The sequence below is a fragment of the Cervus canadensis genome, chromosome 20 (genome assembly GCF_019320065.1).
Source record: "Cervus canadensis isolate Bull #8, Minnesota chromosome 20, ASM1932006v1, whole genome shotgun sequence".
Classification (NCBI taxonomy): Eukaryota; Metazoa; Chordata; class Mammalia; order Artiodactyla; family Cervidae; genus Cervus; species Cervus canadensis.
This window is the reverse complement of record NC_057405.1, coordinates 55,801,691-55,824,611: the sequence shown is the minus strand read 5'-3', so window position 1 is coordinate 55,824,611 and position 22,921 is coordinate 55,801,691. Positions and strand designations below refer to the sequence as shown.

At 40.5% G+C, this 22,921-nt stretch overlaps 1 protein-coding gene across 5 annotated transcripts in view; it reads left to right on the top strand.

Moving 5' to 3' along the window:
• Positions 1-22,921, top strand: part of PDSS2 (decaprenyl diphosphate synthase subunit 2) — a 273,431-nt gene that overhangs the window by 241,398 nt on the left and 9,112 nt on the right. For 2 of the 5 annotated variants that reach the window (XM_043439216.1, XM_043439218.1), the window contains one exon: positions 11,617-12,435. The exons of 1 other annotated variant lie outside the window; for it this stretch is intronic. In XM_043439216.1, coding sequence (XP_043295151.1) covers positions 11,617-11,775 — 159 coding nt within the window. In that variant the 3' untranslated portion in view covers positions 11,776-12,435. Of the gene's footprint in view, positions 1-4,856; positions 4,952-11,616; positions 12,436-16,542; positions 17,195-22,921 lie in introns of those variants that run through there. 2 more of the 5 variants (XM_043439219.1, XM_043439217.1) reach the window with 2 other exon arrangements.

Sequence of the window (22,921 nt, the reverse complement as noted above, 5' to 3'; positions counted from 1 at the left end):
GTCAGCTCCTGGTCTTATTTTTGCTGACTTCTGTAGAGCTTCTCCATCTTTGGCTGTGAAGAATATAATCAGTCTGATTTCAGTGTTGGCCATCTGGTGATGTCCATGTGTAGAGTCTTCTCTTGTGTTGTTGGAAGAGGGTGTTTGCTATGACCAGTGCGTCCTCTTGGCAAAACTCTATTAGCCTTTGCCCTGCTTCATTCCATACTCCAAGGCCAAATTTGCCTGTTACTCCAGGTGTTTCTTGACTTCCTACTTTTGCATTCCAGTCCCCTATAATGAAAAGGACATCTTTTTTGGGTGTTAGTTCTAAAAGGTCTTGTAGGTCTTCATAGAACCATTCAACTTCAGCTTCTTCAGCATTACTGGTTGGGGCATAGGCTTGGATTACTGTGATATTGAATGGTTTGCCTTGGAAATGAACCAGGTACATTATATAAATGTTAATGTGAGCTTTGCAATGTATTCCCATGCTCCCTTACTCTTCAAACCTTATATTTGTGAAGCATTTTATTGATGTTAATTTCACATATATTATCTTATTCGTTCCTCATAATAATTGCCTGTGGCATAAATATTTTCTCTGTGATTTTATAGGTGAGGTGGGCTTAGAGAAGTTACTATGCCCAAGGTCACACATGTCCAGGTCCAGAGTTTCCCCACTGCCAGGGAGAGAGGCAGTGTGCTTATTGCTTCTCTATGATTATTTTTTGTATTATTATGAAACAGCATAAATGAATTAATCAGTCTTAGGAAGGGAACATCTCATCCTGTTATAAGATTAAAAATTGGTCCGTGTGTGGTTTCATTTGGAGGATTCTGCTCCAAGGTGCTTGAAAGGCCATCATGTCTGGAAATATGTGGCATTTTGTCCCTCTTGGAGTTCACCTCTCTTACCTCCCATCTCCATGGGCTTCCAGAACTTGGCCAGGGAAAAGGAGAGGAGTGTAACAAATGTCATGTGTATCCTGAACTCTCACACAGTTATACAGAATGATTTTAATTCTTCAAAACAATAAATAGAACTTGTTAAAAATTAGTATCTCAAAACTCAATACAGATCTGTATTGCAGTAATTTTACAGGCTATTTTACAAAAGAAAAATACTCTGATATTTTATTAGAGAATAGTAAAAATGCGTAAAGCATGTGATAAATTATGTTTGTCATTTTGAACTTATCTTTTATCCAGTGACTTCAATGTAGCATGATGAACACTGAAATTTTTTTTTTTAAATTGTGAAAATGATAAGAGGCAGTGTCCGGTTGGTTGTGTGAAACCCCAATACTAGTGTTGCAGTCAGAGTCTTTGGTTGAGACTTTTAATTAAAAAAAAAAGTTTCTGTTATTAAGAATTTTTTAGGTACAAATATATTAGTTTTGTTTTATTCAGTGCCTTTTTGTTTAAAAAGTATGACTACAAGAATATACTTACTCAAGTCTATTGAGGTGTTTATGGCTTTTTCTTAGCAGAAAATGTGGAAATTTTCCACCTCCAATTCCTGTTGACATTTGTTCCACAACTGTATGGCATTTTTACTTGTGGTAGAAAAAAAAAAGATGTGTATGCTGTAAGATGTACATAATTAATCTAATGATGGCTTAGGTTTCTGTCATCTCTGTAAATATGGTTTTATCCAAAAGTATTTGATTTGATGTATTTTTTTAAATCTGTGATGTGTATTTTAAAAGTTTGTCCTGTGCAAAGGACAGTATTGGCATATGTGTTCTCTTTTCAAATGAAATTCAAATTTTTCCTAGATAGATAGATCCACACACACATACACCTCATAAGGTATATAGAACAGAAGGTATATGTGTGTGTATGCAATCCTCACAATAGTCCTATGAGGTAAGTACTATTATATGTATCTTATATATATTATATTATTAGAACAGTGCTAGGCACATGTAAGTACTACATATGGGGTTGTCTTTGTTGCTATTGCTATTATTATTATATTATTATTACTATTTTAATATCAGGACACACTACCATTCTAATTGTGTCTTCACCTGTGAATTCATGTGATTGAGGAAATAACTAAAAATTCTCTTATTTCCACTTCCTTCCATTTTTGCCAAAATAAGACATTTAATTAAGGTCATTAGATCAGTAGATTAAGTATTTAAGATCAGTAGATTTTTTTTCCCTATAGATTCTTTTACATAATTTGTCATTCTAGTTCAGTTCAGTTCAGTCGCTCAGTCGTATCCAACTCTTTGCAAAGTTGTGGACTTTGCAACTGTGGATACCAGGCTTCCCTGTCCATCACCACCTCCCAAAGCTCGCTCAAAGTCATGTCCATCGAGTTGGTGATGCCATTCAACCATCTCATCCGCTGTCGTCCCCTTCTCCTGCCTTCAATCTTTCCACATCAGGGTCTTTTGCAGTGAGTCAGTTCTTTGCATCAGGTGGCCAAAGTATTGGAGCTTTAGCTTCAGCATCCGTTCTTCCAATGAATATTCAGGACTGATTTCCTTTAGGATTGATTGGTTTGATCTCCTTACAGTCCAAGGGACTCTCAGGAGTCTTCTCCAACACCACAGTTCAAAAGCATCAATTCTTCAGCGTTCAGCTTTCTTTATAGTCCAACTCTCACATCCATACGTGACTACTCGAAAAACCATAGCTTTGACTAGATCTTTGTCAGCAAAGTGATGTCTCTGCTTTTTAGTAATAAGTCATTCTAAGTAAAATAAGTCATTCTAAGTAAAAAGGAGATTTTTATGTTGTTTGTGATACATTTCACAGTTTATTGTATTAAAGAAAGGTTTTAATTACTGTTTTTCATTTTGTACCAAGCCTTGCCACTCAGAAGCTGGCAAAACCATTCCAGCTGAAGCACAGTCAGCTTGAATCTTAAAGTTGTGTGGCACCTTGGAGGCAGCCTTGTCCCACCTCCATCTTCAGCTTAGAGTTTCACTTATACCTTCTCTGATGTGGGTATCTAGTTGCTGAGGACTTTCAATGATAGGGAATTTACAATTTGTCAAAAAAAAATTATTCATTGTTAGACAATTCTAGTCATCTGAAAGCTCTTTCTTACTTGTAATTGAAATTGAAGCTTCCTAGAAATTTCACCTGATTGCTCTTTGTTTTGTTCCCTGAAGCATATAAAACAGGACTTCTCCTCCTTCCATTTAATTGCTTTAGTTTGAGGATGGGTTTAATATCTTCCTTTAACCCTTTCCTCCAGGTTAAGCATTCCTTAGATGACATGTTTCCAAATATTTCTTCATCCTCATGCTGGACCCTGTCTATCTTGTCAGTGTCCCTCTTGAGACATGGCACCCAGGATTTGAACATAGTTTTCTAAAAATGATTAGCTATCAAAGACTGCAGTGAGACTGTTCTTGCCTGTCTTTTGGACATGTGAATCTGTTTATACTGCCAAGGTTTGCGTTTGCTTTTTTTTAGTATCTGCGTCACAGTTTTGGCTTATATACAGAATGTCGTTATCAAAGATTCTCAGCATTTTTCTATGAGTCACTGCCAAACTGAGGTTTACATTTTTGTAATTAGTTTATGAAACCTAAATGCTCAACTATACGGTTGCCCTGTTCCATTTCATCTGGCTAGTATCAGTCTATTGCTCAACATGTCAAAGCCATTAAAATTTTGATGTTGTCCACGTGTTAGCTTCCTCTCTTGACTGTGTGACATCTGAAAATTAAAATTTAACCTGCATTTCTTCTCCATCATCTTTCAATCACTGTGATAAGGGAAAGGGATCAAGTACTGAGTCTTTCAGTACAATACCAGGTATCACCTTTCTGTTCAATATAAATCCACTGCTAAACATTTTCTGGAAATGGTTGTTTTACATATTTGAATCCATATTACCAAACTCTAATACAGATCCTGTCTCTCCATGATGAAAATCTGAATGTACTCTACTATTTCTGAAGCTAGCAGTCAAGTTAATATCAAAAGAAAGATGAGATTGTTCTGTTATAATGTGCCCGTGGTGACGCACCTTTACTGGGGCCGTGATCACCACTGCTTTTTCTCTAGAGTTCACAATCGGTCTGTTAACCTTTTCGGGATTTTTGCCATAATTTTCCTAAGTTCACGGATCTGTGTTACAGAATGCACATTTGTCCTCATTTTTTTGGTCCAGTATTGGAACGCATTAGTCATTTGACTCTCCCATTTCTGACATTTCTCACAGTCTTTCAGTAGCTGGGAAGGACAGTTATATGCATTCCAGGCATATGAGAGCAGGACAGAGGTGGGTGGGTGCATCTGTGAAGGTGCTCTAGACCAGGAACTACATCTTCGGCGTGAGGAGGTAGGCAAAGAAGGAAAGTGTCAGAGGATGAAAACTGGACAGGAACATCAGGCAAAGAGAGTGAGAAAACCGCACAGCTGTTTGTCCCAGAGGATGGCACGATGTTTAGCGTGGGAGAGTGGGTGATCCTGGAAGGCTAAGGACACCAAAAGCCAAGATGGTAGCTGCATCCAAGGTTCCCTGACAACCTATCATGGGCCATTTGAATGCATAATATCTTATGCATCATCTTTAAAGGCCCCTCTTTGTGGAATTTGGTCTTTACAATTTTGAACTCATTCTTCAGTTCTATTTCCTTTGTCTTCTTTTAATAGTACATTATCTTTTGCAAATATTTGCGCATATTTGTTCTTACTCAGCATACAGCCTTTACATTTCAAAGCCCCTCATTTTTGTTATCATCTCCTCCCCGTGCTGCCCCCGTGAATGCCCATCAGACTTTAGCAGATTTTGACAAGGTTGTTTGTTTCTGAACATTTGCTGTGAGGCAGCCTGTGACAGTACAGACCTGTTGGTGGAGTCCTACACAATTTTTACAGCTTTGTGCCTCTCTTTCTGTCAGCTCCTTCAAGCCAGGGATAGGACCGATCTCCATGGTGGCACTCTGCAGTGGAGGGGATGATAGGCTCCTCCTTTTGCACCCACGCCTTCCCAAATGTGAGTCCTGATAGAGTTTATTCAGTAGCCATTATTTTGTTCACTTTCATAATTAATTATGACTGTTGTTGGAGTTTAGTTTTCCAGTAGCTTCTGTCACCCTTGAACTCTATTTCCAGTTATAGATGGAATCATGGCCATCATTTCACTAAACTCATTTTTGCAATGCACTTTCCTAACACATAGTCCAGGTATCCAAACCCATACCCGCTAGTCCTTTCTAAGGACTGATTCTAACACCAGTGAAACTGTTAGTCCCTCAGTTATGTCTGACTCTTTGTGACCCCATTGACTGTAGCCCGTCAGGCTCCTCTGTCCATGGAATTCTCCAGGCAAGGATACTGGAGTGGGTTGCCATTCCCTGCTCCAGGGGATCTTCCCAACCCAGGGATCAAACCCAGGTCATCCGCATTGTGGGCAGATTCTTTACTGTCTGAGCCAGCAGGGAAGCCGATTCTAATACCAGGATGGCGTTAATTTTTTGTTAATCTCTATCACATTTATAGCCAGTTATGCTGACATAGCTAAGCAGAAAGTGCTTCTTCTCTCAACTGATACATAAGATTATCAGTCAGGCACACCAAGAATTTGTCAACCATAGAATGCAAGTTTTAGCAGATGTTCAAAGGTTGAAGTTCCATGTCATTACTGTATTGTACCTTTCTTCCAGCTGTATAATCTCTATTAAGCAAGCATGGTCCACTCCTACCTCTTGGTTGGGAGGTATGTGGTCTCTTCCCATAATAGCATGGCTTCTGTTTGTTTTCTTTTACCCTTATCCAGCTGTTTTCAACCACTAAATAAAAAACAGCAACAACTTTATATTGTTTCATGCTCCCTTACTCTGTTATACAGTTTCTTCAGAACACAGTCTAACCTGTGTTCCAGATGGGTTTTAGTATCCCTGTTCTGGTTGGGTGAAATACAACTTGGGGTTATCTCCATGCCTTTTCCAGTGCTATCGGGTGAAAGAGCTTGGGATGTGCAGAAATGAAACCCAGGCCATTTCTCAGATTTGCTGTTGACTCTTGTCCATGCCACTTAGCCTCTCTCATCCAGCATCTTCTGCAAAATGAGGTGAGAGGACAGTACTTGGGGTTTCTTCTAGCTCTAAGTCTCCCTCTGTTTTCATTGGATGGCAGGAGCAGCTGCCTTCTCATCTTCTAAAGCTACCGCGACCCCGTGGCAGGGGCTTGTCTTTAATTTTCAGAGGACTTTCAAACCAGTGAGTTTTCAGAGGCATACAGTGATTTCTTAAAATGGTCTCATAAAAGATACATTTATCACTGAAAAGTGATACCTTTTGATAAATACTAATAATAATGCACTTAATTTTAAGTACCATGCATTCTCTTCTCTCTGTGTTAATATCTTTAATGGATCCTCCAACAGGCGATTTGGACTTAATTTATTTCAGGTGATACTGTACTTATACAACTATTCAGTTGACTTAATTAGAGGTTTAATTAAATTATTGTCCTAAAGTGCTATATCAAGGAAATAAAATGCAAAATGATAATTCACCTTCTTGTATTTTTTAAATTTATCCTACAGCTAAAGTGGTTTTCAGGTCATAAAGGCCAGAGTGGGCTTATGAGCATTTTAGCCACATCCTAATGTGGAAAGTTGTATTTTCAAGTTGCACTATTTTGTATTATAAGTTGCATTATTAAGTGCATCAGTTGGGAATTTGCCCAGTCAAAATGCAGGTGAGGGCAAAAGTGAAAAGAATTTTTTTTATGTGGTCTTTTCTCTTGCAACTATCAGAACCAACATCATGGGTCCAATCCCTCTGTGTTCCACTCAGCCCTCTCTGGTTCTGCCGCCCTATGACAAGCCCTCTAACAAGTGGTCCTGGGAGGCAGCAACTGTGTCTCTTTCTGTACCTCTAGCCCCTACTATATAGCTATGGCATAGAGGTGCCCAATAAATGCTTGCTGAATTTAATTTGATCATCACAAAGACAACACTTTGCAAGTGTGGTTAAAACAGTATAAATCCAACATGATAATTTTAAAATATCATCACTCCAAATACATGCCCCAGTGAGTGAGGTACTCCCAAATCTGGTTAATCATTGAAGTGACCTAAGAAGTATTTTTTTAAGGCCTTACTGAATCCATCTCCAGGAATGAGGTCTAGGGATCTGTATGTTAAAGCTCCCCAGGTGAATCTTATGAGCAGCCAGGTTTAGAAACTCCAGTTTAATGTGTCTTGTGTATTTTTGTATTTTTCTGTATTTGTATTTTTGTATTATTTTTTTTGTATATTATTTTTATATTATTTGTATTTTGTATATTTGTATTTTCTGTTTTTGTACTTTTCGGTATTTTCCAATATTGTATTTTTCTGGATGAACTCATGGCCTATTCTAATTTATAGTAAAAATGAATCTCAGTTATGCCCTATTAATTATATCTGAAGGATTTCCTTTGAACCAGTAGTTTATGTTTAGTTTGTGGAAGTGTATATAGATACCCATGAAGAATAATATTAGTGCCTTCCATGAAGGATTAGATTACCAGTGAGTCCTGAAATGGGCACTTTACACATGGAAGCTATTGGGTCCTTGGTATGCAAAGTCTTGTGAGCCAACTCTGTGGAGAGCAGATTGGAGTATTAACTGGAAGTAGAATGGTCATTGGGAAAGAGAAATTAACTCTTTTTAGGGCATGAGTAACTTTTAGAGATGTCCTCCTGGGTGTATGTGTGTGTTCAGTTGCTCAGTTTTGTCTGACTCTTTGCGACCCCATGGACTGCAGCCCATCAGGCTCCTCTGTCCATGAGATTTCACAGGCAAGTACACTGGAGTGGGTTGCCATTTCCTACACCAGGGGATCTTCCTGACTTAGGGACTGAACCCACGGTCTCCTGCATTGGCAGGCGGGTTCTGTACCACTGAGCCACCAGTGAAGCCCTCCTGGGTGCTATTTTGCCATAATCTGAATTACCCTTCATTGTAGGATTAAATGGGCTTCCCAGGTGGTGCTAGTGGTAAAGAATCCACCTGCCAATGCAGGAGGGCATGGCAACCTACTCAAGTATTCTTGCTTGGAGAATCCCATGGACAGAAAAGCATGGCAGGCTACAGTCCATGGGGTTGCAAAGAGTCTGACATGACTGAGGCAACTTGGCATGCATGCATGTAGGATTAACTACCACACCCCACCAGGCTCCTCTGTCCATGGAATTCTCCAGGCAAGAGTACTACAGTGGGTTGCCATTTCTTTCTCTAGGGGATCTTCCCAACCCAGAGAGTGAACCCAGGTCTCCTGCATTGCAGGCAGATTCTTTACCATCTGAGCCACCAGGGAAGCCCATTAAATGCCATATAAGTCAGCATCAAATATTCAATGGAGCCTGACTGAATAAAGTTTATAGCCTAACAAACTAAGCATACCAATCAGAGAAATGCAGAATGTAGAACACTGTACAACATAGCTTGGTCCTTTCAAAATGGCAATATCGTAGGGGGAGGAAGAAGTTTAAAGTGTCATAACAAATGAATGCAGTGTGTGAACCAGGATTTATTACAGTTTTGGGGATGGGGGGGATGGGCGTTGAAAGGTTAAAAAAGAAATTTTGGAGCCAGTTGGGAAAATTTACAGGTAGACTAGATATTACATGATAGGAGAGTATTACTGTTAACTTTCCGACCTCTGATAATAGAGTTCTGGCCGTGTAGGAAAATGTTCTTATCTTAGGAGATACTTTCAAAACAAGCGTAAAGCATCCTACAGCTCATGGGCATCCAAGTCATGTCCTGCCAGCTCAGGGCCAATTGTTAAATATTTAAGAATTCTGTGATTGTGCAACCCTTGGTAGCTTGAAATCCACCATGATGGGAGTATGCAAACCACAAAATCTACAAGTAGGGTTTTTTCCTCCTCTAGAAAGTTAATTTCTCCTCTGGAGAGTAATTAAGCAGCTTACCACTGCTTAAAGCTTACTTTCAAATGATTCAGAAAACACATATACGAGTAGATAGGACAAAAATAGCAAAGTATTAGTGATTGTTGAGTCTAGGTAGAGGATATGTGTTCTGCTAGTCCAGGAGTCACAGACTTCCTGTAAAGGTCGAAGTGTAAATAGTTTAGGCTTTGCAGTTCATACAGTCTCTGTGGCAGCTGCTCAACTCTGCCTCTCTGCCGTTACAGTACAGAAGCAACCATACTTAAATGAATGGGCATGTTATGTTCCAGTAGAACTTAATTTATAAAAACAGGGAGGCCACATTTGGTCTGAGGCTCAGTTCAGTCGCTCAGTCATGTCTGACTGCTTGCAATGCCATGGACTGCAGCACGCCAAGCTTCCCTGTCCATCACCAACTCCTGGAGCTTGCTCAAACTCAAACCATCTCATCCTCTGTCATCCCCTTCTCTTCCTGCCCTCAATCTTTCCCAGCATCAGGGTATTTTCCAATGAGTCAATTCTTCCCATCAGGTGGCCAAAGTATTGGAGCTTCAGCTTCAGCATCAGTCCTTCTGATCTGAGCCTTTGGTCTGAGGCTATAGGTTGCCAACTCCTGTGCTAGTCTTTCAACTTTTCTGTACTTTTAAAATATTCAGGGGACTTCCCCAGTGGTCCCATGGTTAAGATATCACACTTCCACTGCAGGAGGCACAGCTTCAATCCCTGGTTAGGGAACAGATCCTGCATGCCATGCAGCACAGCCAAAAAATAGAAAAGAAAAATTAAAAATATTTTATAATAAAATTTTTTAAATAAAGTTTTTAGGTTGGTTTTCAGAGCACACCCCCCTACCCTGGTTCCCCTAACACCTAGTAATGAAAATAAGAGGTATGTCCTTTCTCTTCCTTTTTTTTTTGTCTTTAAGCTGCTCTAATCCAAGTTCAACTACCTGTGAGGTTGTTATGCATCAAGCTAAAATAGACTTGATCTTGGTGGCTGGAGTAGCTTTCCTGGCAGTGGCTAAGGGCTTGAGGAGGAAGAAGAATTAAATCATTCTGAATATCTGTAGTGTTTTAGACACTATCAAGCACTCTGTACTGTCTCGTGTAGTACCCACCAGCAGTCCAGCAAGTGAAGTGAGTGAAAGTCACTCAGTCGTGTCCAACTCTTTGTGACCCCGTGGACTATACAGTCCATGGAATTCTCCAGGCCAGAATACTGGAGTGGGTAGCCTTTCCCATCTCCAGGGGATCTTCCCAACCCAGGGATCGAACCCAGATCTCCTGCATTGCTGGTGGATTCTTTACCAACTGAGCTATCAGGGAAGACCTCATCAGATGCAAGTAGGTTCCCTAAGTAATGATGAAACAGGGAAAGGGAAGAAACAGGCTGAGAAAGACTAGACAGATAAAGGACTCCCATGCCTCATGAAAGAGCTTGGACTTCTTTTTTTCTTAGAGCTCTTGGAAGGCAGTGGATGGTTTTAAGCAAGAACACATTTGCATTTTATAAAGAGCTCCTTGGCAGCATGAAGGATGGAGTCCAGAGGGAAAGAGCTGGTAGTGGGAAGACTTTTCAGGAGGTGATTGCAAAAATAACCCAAGCGAAGGATAATGATAGCCTGAACTAATATGGCAATGAGAGTGAAGAGTAGACGATAATATGACGGCTCTGTATGAGCTAGAATGGCTGGGACTTAGTGAGTGTATCACTCAAGATGGCCACAGACAGCTTGACAGTCGCTTCAGACAACAGACAAGGTTTTTGCCCATATGACATTCTGCTCTGGTTGGGGAGGATCGTGGTGCTCACTGTGGTCACTCCAGTCCAACCTGAGGAACTTCTCCAATGAGACCAGTTGAGTTACCAGAGGGAAGGCTCTGGCGGGACTCCCATGGATGGCTAAGTGCTACAGCCCAGAAGTGACATGCACCATTCACGTCTCATGGACTAGAACTTGCCAGCGGGCCTCACCCAACCCGGGGGTGTGCAAAAAGTTCAGCCATGGTGCCTGAATGGATGAAGGAGGACTCCCAAGTATCTGGTTTAGGGAGTGAGGCAGACATTAGAGGTTTTCACTGAGAAAGAAAAGATGGAATGGGGCAAGAAGTAGTGGACCGGCCAAATCATTATAACTCTTCTTCAGCTCTAGAGTATAACTATTGTATTGGTCCTTTCTGATTGTCAAGGAGAGGATTGGAAATCAGCTCCCTTTGTGAGCAAGAGTTGACCTTATGCTTTACAAAAGGCATTTTAATTCATTTGTCCCAGAGTCTTACAGCTTTAGTAATGTATTGTTCATATCTACCGTGTCTTTCTTGAATTTTCATGTGAACTATTGTGTCAACATACAGTGCAAAAATATTAGTTATTAATAGGATGTTAATGAAGTCTTCCTCACCTTAGAATATCAGGCTGCTGAATTCAAAATGCCAGAGATGTAAATGCCCTTCCACCTTCCTCACCTCCACCCTCTAGCAGGGCTCACTTCAAGCTATCACAGGGTGGCAGTTGGGGAGGAGGTGTAATTAGGCTGATTGGAGCCTATTGTTCTGCTCTGGAGGGCTGACACCTAGCAGCCTTAGGCAATGTTAGTGCCTCCAAATCATTGGAGAATGATGTCCTCTTTAACCTCAAAAGCAGAAACAGTGAATCTGTTCTGTTTCTCCCCTTCTTCATTTTCCAGCTCCCCTCCCCAGTTTAATTGTGGTACCTTAAAAACTGACTTTTACTGTGCATTTGTTTCTTAACAGTTGCGAGAAACAATCAAAGCTGGCAAAGGTGTGACTTCAGCTATTGACCTGTGTCGTTACCATGGAAACAAAGCACTGGAGGCCCTGGAGAGCTTTCCTCCCTCGGAGGCCAGAACTGCTTTAGAAAACATTGTGTTTGCTGTGATGAGATTTTCCTGACACCAAATTAAAAAGACTATTGTTCGTTGGCTGAAAAAATTGGGGAAGGAGGTGATCGGGAGAGCTTTCGTGATGAAATATCTAAATGTATTAATGACTTCAACAACATACACATTTTTTTTCTTCATCTTTTTATCACACTGCTAAATGAATACTGCCTTCTTTTTGGAACTGCTGCAAACAAAATTAGAAGAAAAAAGGTCAAGCAGTTTTCAGTTGTCATGCCAGAAGCACACTTGAGGCTTCAGTAGCAGAAATAATTAATGAGATTCGCTCCTGTGACCTCAGCAAATGGACAGGAAATAAGTCCTTATTGATTGGACCGAGCCAGGGATGGCGCCAGGGCGGTGGCCTGTGGTTTTCCTTCTAGAGAGGACAGGGCAAGCTGGGAGCTGCAGGTGTCAGAAACACTGTCAGTGCTGGCCAGGGAGGACCGTCAAATGAAAACCCAGTGACCAATTTGTCATAATGGAGGCTAGTCTAATGATTAAGAAAAAAACATGCTTTATCTTCTTGCAATTATGTCTTTGTATTTTAGATACAGTCTGGCTATACTTTTTGCTTCTTGGTTTTTGTAAGATTTGGGGGAGGGGGTGGAAGTTGTTGAAAAAATAATGCCAAATATTTGATGTAGGAGATTAAAATGTTGTCAAATGTTAACTTGGTTATAGTAGAAACTGCCTGTTTTTCTTTCTGGACCAGATTTTTTTTCAAGTGCATTTCAAAGAACCAAACTTGTTTTTTTCTTTTAAGCTGAACAGGATGCTTTTTTTTTTCTTTTTTTTTAAAGTGTATACATTTGTAATACTTTGGTATAAAGAATACCCTTAATTTTTTACAAGCGTCAGATACATAGTTGTTGTGCTGGGAAATTCATTGGTGAGTTTTGTTTGTTTGTTTGTTTTTAACCTCAGAATGTCAGATTTTGGTCTTGAACCACAGACTTTCAATTACAGAAAGAATATAAGCAGTCTCACAGGCCTGCAATTGGACACTGTCTCTATGTGGTTCACAGGAGATGATTTTTGCGGTTTGGATGCAGGCAATATGAGAACACCGTTGACAAGAAGGCTGAGTTTACATAAATGATCTAGGTTGAGACTCAGCCACCTTTCTTCCTTATGTGGTGTAATTACAGCCCTATCTGGAGACATCGAACACAGCAAACAGATTTTATTACCTACTTCACTCAAACACTGTAAGTGAAGTCACTTTAGTTAAATTCCTTCTCCAAAAGTTACAAAATCGTTTTAGCAGGACCCAGCATGTGGCATGCAATGAAGAGAAAATGTAAGCTACGGAGGTTAAGGTATTGCATTATGAAATATTTTTAAGCATACTTGAAACATTGTAATTGTGCAGTTTATGCTACTATAATTTGAAGGCCTATAGATTTAACTGAAGAGAACACAGCACTCTTCTGTTTGAAATGTCTTTTCTCACAGAATTTGGCTTAATTAGTAACTAGGGTTAGATGCTTTAGATCAGACTAGGTTGTAATCATTAACTTCCACAAAGGAGGAGCCTTGCTTTATGTTCTCTGGCTGTGCAGGAACTTCAGCAAGCTGTAGCTTTCATCAAATAGAAGGTCAGGCGCTGGGGAACACAGCGCAGGATTCTAGGGCTCTTCTAGGTCTGCTCCAGCACCAGGTTCACGGAGTGACCTTGAACAAGGCCCTTCCCTCTGAGCCTCTATCTCCGCATTTGTAAAATAAGGTTAAACAGGGAAATGTGTGAAGTCCCCTCCACCTTTGCTTTATTGTCAAAAAGTTTCCCATTTCTGACTCTCTGGATAACAGAGATGCTATGTGAGATTTGGGGAAGAGAGGTGAAATCCAAAGAGAGGCGATGAAGGAGTGCGTGAAACTTCATGGCCGACTCCTCGCCCAGCTGCCCCACAGGTGACCGAAGGAGCTCCCAGCTCTCCGGTTGTGTGTCTTACAACCTTGACCTTGTTTCAGCACCCGCCTTTCTGCTTGCTTTGGTACATTTCCTACTCCCTCTCACCTTCCCAGAAGCCCTGCCCGCCTCTCTTCCCTCTCCGGTACCTCGCATCTGGGCTCCCTGGAAGCAGCAGCTCTGCCCTCACTGTAGAGCGACCCCTCTGCCTTCGTTAAACCTCCTCTGTTGGCTCAGTCACTCTAAAGTATTAAACACTGAAGGTCTTCTCCACGCCCCTTCTTCAGGGATATTTCTTTATTCATCCATTCTAAACCCTTGTAACTTCGGACACTCTCTAGGGAGAAATTTGGGCGCAGCGAGACACGTTTCATTACACTTTTTTGGCCTAGTGCCAGGGCTCTGTCAGGCACTAGCATGCCTGTGACTTTAGCATGCCACCTCCTTCCCCCTCTGCATCACCGTCCAGTCTCTTGCTAGAGGGAAGAATTCATTCATTAGCCACTGTCCTGTTCCTTCCACCTGGACTTGCGAACCTCACTCACTTCAGCCCCTGAGCCACCTGACTTCTCCTGCCTCCCTGTCGGTCTTTTCTTCAGGCTTAGTGAGGGCTCTGCGGGCATGCCAGGCACTCTGCTGAAGGCTTTAACAGTGCTATCTTGTTCGAATCCCATAGCTACCCTCTGGGGCTAAGATTTATCCCCCATTTATAGATGCAGGAGCCAGCAGAGAGCCCACCTCTGCCTGACTGGCTTGCCTTCACACTCCCTTTCCCACTTTAAAGTCTTTCCAGACAGCGCCTCTTTCTCTCTTCCTTTGCTTCTCTTTCCAGATAAGACTCTACTCCTTTCCAAAGGTGCTTCCCAGGTGGTGCAATGGTAGAGAATCTGCCTTCCAGTTCAGGAGATGCAAAAGATGCAGAGACTTGGGTTCGATCCTTGGGTCAGGAAGATCCTCTGGAGGAGGAAATGGGCACGCCACTCCAGTATTCTTGCTTGGAGAATTCTATGGACACAGGAGCCTGGTGGGACTCCAGTCCAAGGGGTTGCAAAGAGTCAAACATTCCTGAGCACACTCGAATCCATTCACACTCTTTCTTCAGCCTGCAGCCTCCTGTCTCATGTCTCTGGTTTTGAGGCTTAGGTTTCCTCTGCTGGCTTTGAATGTGCTCAGTTCTCCCGTAAATGATATTTCCCTCACTTCCCCTGTTTATCCTTCCACCTTCACGCTTTTCCTCCTAGCATTAGCAGTACACCTTCTTACAGGCTACTATTTAACCTTTGCAGTTCATCATTCACTGCATTCACTGCTGGGTCCCCACCATCTCGGCCAGCACTGGCACTTCAGATACTTAGAGACATTTAAATCTATCAGGTCTCACAGCTCTGCTCCACAGAGGTGCCTTCTTCTTGCTCACAGGTGGTGGCCTCACTGTAAAATTTACAGCCATACCCCTGCACACGGACGTCCTACATAATTTTACGCGGCCAACTGCAGCTTCCCTGCTCACCGCCCAGCACCTGTGATCCACTTCCACTCTTCTCAACAACGCTTCTTTGGTGTCTCACACATCTTGCTCTCACCCTAGAGACATTCTTTTCTAAAATTTAAGGTTCTATTTCCCCAGGAAGTACAAAGCAGTTCCTTGTGCCACTGTCATCTTCCTTTAATTTCCCCAACTTAGAAAAACAGTTTCTAAAAAAACAGTTATCAATTCAATACTGATTAGTGAGTTATTTGCCATTCACTATTAGTTACTCTGAAAGAAGATAAGGATTATGACAATCATTAAACTTGGTTGTGCGCTTTACTTGATGATAACCTTAAATCCGCATCATGTTTTCCTGCTCCTATAATGTAGTTACCTAGTCACACCTAAAAATAAATGATGGGTGACACTGTGTGCCTGATCCAGGTCTCATTCTCTGAAGTATGAGACTGTCTCTTATCTATACTAATATTATTACTATGGCCTGGGATGCAGGTGAAACTTATAAACCTGGGGTAAAAGATATATACTTTAGTGCCGAATGCTCCAAAAAGATGTAGACCTTTTTTAAGGCCTAGAACGTACAACACAATGAACTCAGGTGACCAGAAAGCAATCTGAATAACTCTTGATGATATTTCAAAACCTGATAAGTTGCTGTAATATAGATCTCTTTGGGCAAGAAGGTTTGGGAAAATTGTGTTTAATCAACAAAAGTGCAGCTAAAGGATACTTCCTTTTCTCTCTCTTTTTTTAAGACTCTAACTAGAAATTCTTTGGCAGTCTGGGGGTTAGGACTTGATGCTTTCGCCACTGTGGTCTGGGTTCAATCCCTGGTCAGGGAACTAGACCCTGTAAGCCAAGTGGCATTGCCAAAAGGGGAAAAAAAAAAAAACAAAAAACTCTTGACTGAGCAGCAGGTCCATCACATATACAGAAAACTTGCTTTTCAGAACACTCTTTTCACATTGTTTCCTAGATTTCTTAGTTTCAGGAAAATTCTTTCCTGCCCCTTCATTTGTCTTCCCACTGTGAGATCCTCTTGTTAAGATCTCACCTTCTGACCAATAGAAGTTCCAGGATTTATCTTGAGAATGACTGCCTCTCAGTCTGGAGAAGGCATGCCATACCTTTGCTAAAACCCACAAGGACAGAGATAGATTGAGTTGATTTTTTAGTCTGCTTAACTGTGAGGACACAATTGTTACTCCATTATCAATAGTTTCCATTACTGTTAATCACCTTTTAGTAATAATAAAATTATTTGCGCTTTCTTTTTAAAACATGAAGCAATCTAACAAGATAATCTTTTACCCCTTTCTTCGTTTCCTACCAGTCACTCCTAATCTCTTCTCAAATTAGCTGTTTTATTCTTTCAGAATGGTTCCTGCCTTTCCATTAAGGAGATAACATATTTTTTAAAAAGAAGGTCACCTGGGGAGACCCCAGAGGGGCCAGAACGGAGCAGTCCACCTCTCCCTTTAGCTCCCCAACCTGCCCTTGGAGCTCTGCAATACTAGGTATCAGGCCTCTGCTGGTGGAGGAATGTTCTTCAATATATATTTCTTACTCTTCCAAAAAAAGGGTAAGTTCCAAAGGCTTTCATTCCTCTTTCATAGATGCTAATTCCATCTTCATGAAAAAGCTCTATCAGCTTTCTCTCAATGTGGTCTGTTCATTTCTAAGACTGACATTGTACCTGTCATGCATCCTGTGAGCAGATGAGTAGGCTCCCCACTGCCCTGACTGTTGTTGAGAAGATTTCACTTTTTGATGCATTTAAGTAAATAAATACTTATAAATAAATTTTGATAGAAAAAAATTATTCTGAATCTCACCATACTCACATAATCAGTATCACCATTTCCTTTGTATTTCTTCCAGTCTTTTCTGCCATGCCTATCTTTTTTTTTTTTTTTGCATGATTGTAATTATATGCAATAGTATCAATTCAGTGAAGCAAAGTGAAAGTGTTAGTTGCCCAGTCACATCCAACTCTTTGCAACCCCATACAAAGAGCCCGCTAAAAAAAAAAAAACAAAGAGCCCGCTAGGCTCCTCTGTTCCTGGGATTTCCCAGGCAGAATACTGGAGTGGGTTGCCATCTCCTTCTCCAGGGGATCTTCCCAACCCAGGGATTGAACCTGGGTCTCCTGCATTGCAGGCAGATTCTTTACCATATGAGCCACCAGGGAAGCAGTCTTCATAGCCACTTTAATAAGAAGCTTAAGTTCTACACAAGGCACCTTGAATTTCTATTCCTGACTGGTTTCTCTGAGGTAAATGGGTATGTGGTAAATACTCATTAAGTCCACCTCCCAGCCTGCTACTAAGAAAGTCTCTGTCATAGAAAGATAGTGCCCCTGCAGGTTCTCCACAGCAGCAGGTTAAAACTGTGACATAAATTCCCTTAAAACTCTTCAGCCTGAATGAGAAATCTTTTCTGTTGGTGGTTCCCATTCCTTCAAGATGATACTCAAAATACACTGACACTTCCATGCATTTCCCTCTTGCTTCCCTGCAAGTTCTCAGTCATCCACACTTCGGTAGGATGACTTCCTCCTTGTCAACTGAGGTTAAGGATCTCCTGGAACAGGAAGGCCCTTGGGCAGTTGTGGTAGGTTCTGCTCTTGGCCAAGACCATGTAGAAATCGTTTTCTAAGAATTGATAAGCTTTCTTGCTTCTTCAAAGACTTAGGAGAAGGAAACTCCTCGGGTTTGTTTGATGGGAAACAAAATAACCTTTATCTGACTTAAGTCTTTCATGCTGTGACAGTATGAGCTTACTGTGTTTTGTATTATCTTGTTTTGTTTGAATCCTTTTTTTAAGCCTTCAGATGGATGAGAAAACAGTTATCATTCTCAAAGAATTAAGCTATACCTGCAAACCTTTCTTTTCTTAAGTTAGTCTTCGTAACTTTACTATTTGCATCACTCCTCACTTCCCACATTTCAGTGAAGTCGTCTGCCTGCCTCCTGCCTTATATTGTGAGTTGCAGTTACTTAACTTGTGTACATGGAATATGATCAATTGTGAACTTCCTAATTGCTGCCTATTTATGCAGCTTTGTACTTCTCTTTCTTTTTATCCTTTTTTGAAGATTTAAAATTGCTTTAACTGAATTTTTAAAAGCAACTTATTGAAGTAAAATTTACATATCATGAAATCCATCTAGTGTAAGTATACAATTCAGTGATTTTTCCATAAATTTGCAGAGTTTTGTAAGCATCACCACAGTTCAGTTTTTAAAGATCCCTTGTGCCCATTTGTAGTCCACCCTTACTCCCATCCTCAGTCTTAGGCAGCCACTCATCTACTCTCTGTCTCTATAGGTCTGCCTTCTTTGGACATTTGATGTAAATGGAGTTTTACAATACTTAGTCTTTTGCATCTGGTTTCTGTCACTTAGCATAATGTTTTTGAGGCTTATCTATGTGTGGAATTAATCATTATTTCATTCATGTATTGATGAATAATATTCCACTGTACAGATACATGATATTCCTTTATCCATTTACCAGTTGATTGGCATTTGGGTTATTTCTACTCTTCACCTATTACGAATAGTACTGTTGTGAATCCTTGTGTACAAGTCATCCTGTAGAGAAAAGTTTCCATTGCTCTTGAGTAGATCCTCAGGAGTAAAATCTATGATAAATTTATGTTTAACTTTTTAGAAATTGCCAGACTGTTTTCCAAAAGGTATCATTTTACCTTTCCAACACATGTGGGTTCTGATTTCTTCACATCCTTGCCAACTCTTGGTGTTCCCTTCTTTATTATTATAGCTATTCTAGTAGGAATGAGACTATTATCTCGTTGTGATTTTTGCTTGCACGTTCCTAGTGATTAATGATGCTTAAGCTTCTCCTCACGAGCTTGTTAGTCATTTATATATCTTCTTTGGTGAAATGTCTGTTCAGATCTTTTGCCTGTTTGTTAATCGGGTTCTTTATCTTATAATTGTCATAAGCATTTTTTATGTATTCTGAATACAAGTCCTTTATCTGATATATAATGTGCAAGTACTTGCTCTCAATCTATGGCTTAAATTCATTTTCATAATGATTCCTTTTGAAGTGCAATGTCTATAATTTTAATGAAATCCACTTTATCAGTTTTTTTCATCTCTAGTTCATACCTTTCATGTCATATCTAAGTGATCTTTGCGTGACCCAAAGTCACGAAGATTTTCTCCAATGTTCTTTTCTTAGAGCTTTGTAGTTTTAGCTCCTACATTTAAGTCTATAATCCATTTTTAGTTGGTTTTTGTATATAGTATGAGGTAAAGGTTTAAATGGGGGTATTTCATCCTCAGCACCGTTGACACATTGGTCTGGGTCATTCTTTGCTGTGAGGGTTGCCTGTGCATCAGTGGAGATTGTGCAGCATCTCTGGCCTCTCCCCACTAAAGGCCAGCAGCTCCTGCCCCAGTGGTGACAACCAGAATCATCTCCAGAAATTGCCAAATGTTCCCTGCCTTTGGGAAGCCAAAATCTTCCCCATCGAAAACCTGTGACAACCAGAATCACCTCCAGAAATTGCCAAATGCTCCCTGCCTTTGGGAAGCCAAAATCATCCCCATCGAAAACCACTGGACTAAATTAATTAGTTTTGTATGTGGATATCCAGCTGTTCTAGAATCATTTGTTGAAAAGATAATTCTTTCCTCCTTTGAGTTGCTTTGACAACTTTGCAGAAAATCAGTTGACCCTAAATCTAAGGGCTTGCTGCTGGACTGTCAGTTCTATTCCATTGATCCCTGTGTCCATCCTTATGCCAATACCACACTCCTTGATTACTGTAGCTTTATATTAAATTTTTAAATTGGGAAGTAGAAGTCCTGCAGCTTAATTTTAAATAAATTGTTAATTTTAAGATAATTGTAGATTCACAAGTTGTTCAGTCACTGAGTCATGTTTAACTCTTTGTGACCCCATGAACTGCAGCACGCCAGGCTTCTCTGTCCTTCACTATCTCCCGGAGTTTGCTCAAACTCATGTCCATTGAGTCAGTGATGCCATCCAACCATCTCATCCTCTGTCACCCCATTCACAAATAGTCGTAAGAAATAATACAGAGAGATTCTGTGCACCCTTTACTGTTTTTCCTGATGGTAGCATCTTATAAAACTATAGGATAACATCACAACCAGAGTGTTGACATTGATACAATCCATCAATCTTATTCAGATTTCCCCATTTATACTTTTAGTTCTTCTTTTTCAGAATTGTTTTGGCCACTCTGGGTCCTTTGCATTTCTGTAAAAATTTTATGATCAACTTGTCATTTTCTACAAAAGAGTCTGCTGGGATTTTGATAGGGATTGCATTGAGTATGTAGATCTAATTTCAGATCAGTTCAGTTCACTCAGTCGTGTCTGACTCTTTGTGACCCCATGGACTGCAGCACACCAGGCCTTCCTGTCCATCACCAACTCCCGGAGTTTACTCAAACTCATCCCCATTGAGTCGGTGATGCCATCCAACCATCTCATCCTCTGCCATCCCCTTCTCCTCACGCCTTCAATCTTTCCCAGCATCAGGGTCTTTTCAAATGAGTCAGTTCTTTGCATCAGGTGGCCAAAGTACTGGAGTTTCAGCTTCACCATCAGTCCTTCCAATGAACACCCAGGACTGATCTCCTTTAGGATGGACTGGTTGGATCTCCTTGCAGTCCGAGGGACTCTCAAGAGTCTTCTCCAACACCACAGCTCAAAAGCATCAATTCTTTGGGGCTCAGCTTTCTTTATAATCCAACTCTCACATCCATACATGACCACTGGAAAAACCATAGCCTTGACTAGATGGACCTTTGTTGGCAAACTGTCTCTGCTTTTTAATATTCCGTCTAGGTTGGTCATAACTTTTCTTCCAAGGAGTAAGTGTCTTTTAATATCATGGCTGCAGTCACCATCTACAGTGATTTTGGAGCCCAAGAAAATAAAGTCTGTCTTTTTCCACTGTTTCCCCATCTATTTGCCATTAAGTGATGGGACCGGATGCCATGATCTTAGTTTTCTGAATGTTGAGCTTTAAGCCAACTTTTTCACTCCCCTCTTTCACTTTCATCAGGAGACTCTTTAGTTTTCTTTGCTTTCTGCCATAAGGGTGGTGTCATCTGCATATCTGAGGTTATTGATATTTCTCCCAGCAATCTTGATTCCAGCTTGTGCTTCACCCAGCCCAGCATTTCTCGTGATGTACTCTGCATATAAGTTAAATAAGCAGGGTGACAAAGCCTTGGCGTACTCCTTGTCCTATTTGGAACCAGTCTGTTGTTCCATGTCCAGTTCTAACTGTTGCTTCCTGACCTGCATACAGGTTTCTCAAGAGGCAGGTCAGGTGGTCTGGTATTCCCATCTCTTTAAGAATTTTCAGATAATTGCCATTTAATTATATTAATCTTCTAATCCATGAATCATGATTTTCTTTTTTATTGTCGTTTTATCTATCTATCTATATGTATGTATCATGATATGGGCCATTTCAATAATTTAAAGTTTTCAATTTAGTGACCTGAATTACATTCATACTGTTTTGCATTCATCACCACTATTTCTATAAATTTCCATCACCCCAAATGGAAACCATGCTTTTCTTTAACCAGCAGTACTGAAATTGCCAACTTACTAGTTACCATATGGTCTCCTGTAGACCCCAAAATTCTTTTTCAGATTAGTAATTTAACACCAAACCCTGAATCCCAGGGAATCCTGGTACTTGTCTTTAGAAGAATATAAACGAGTCTTTGTTAAGAAATTGGGCTTTAGAGTCTTCAAATCCCAGCTCTGCCATTGACAAGCAGGTTAATTTACTTCTCTGAGTCTTCCATTATCATGCACAAATTTAAACTGTTTCATTTCTATCAACCTTCCAGGTGTGGGCATCCCTAAATGGAGTGCAAAGACTCCCAGGGATACTCAGCAGCCTGCCACATGCTGTGGAAGCCACAGAATGAACACACACATTGTCCAGGAACATATTTTTCCCCCACAAAGCTAACATTAGGTAATTTAACTACAAATGAGTTTTTAAACTTTCATAGCATACCATATATATATATATAATAGAATTACATGTAAGATTTACACTCATTATAATATAAAAAATAAGACTTAAGATAAATTTAAAGCCTTTATTCATGTGCTGTGGGCTAACCCTTCTTCCTTCCCACCCCCACCCCCCCCACACATGCCCCTTAACAAGTCTTTTGCCCTCTAGTCTCCCTCTCAGGTCTAACAGACATCACTCTTCATTCACAGCCCTTTTCCTACAGAATCTCAGAATTCTCCTCAACATAGCTCTCCAGTCAGGCCCTGTTTCTGTATCAACTTGAAGTCTGTTTGCCATCTCTGTCCGGGGCTGGCAAACAACTATATGTTTTAACCTATATTTTACCATTTCAGGGTATTTGAAATAAAATTAGCAGTCCTGAAAATCAAGGTGACTTTATTTACTCCTGGCTTTCCAAAGGTTATGTTCTTCCTTTCAAATTATTTTACTTTCTCTGTTTTACATATAAATTATAATAAAGATAACGAAAGACATCATATGATATGTTGACTTTAAAAATGACAGTATCCATCATGTCATCTTAAGTCGGCTGGTCCAAAGGTATTTGTATTTTGTGTAACTTTGTTCTTCTAATAGCCAACAATGGAAATCACATGTCCATTAGTATGAAAAAAAACCCTTTGGAAACATCTTTGCAAAGCACTTGTGGCTCAGATGGGAAAGAATCTGCCTGCAATGCAGG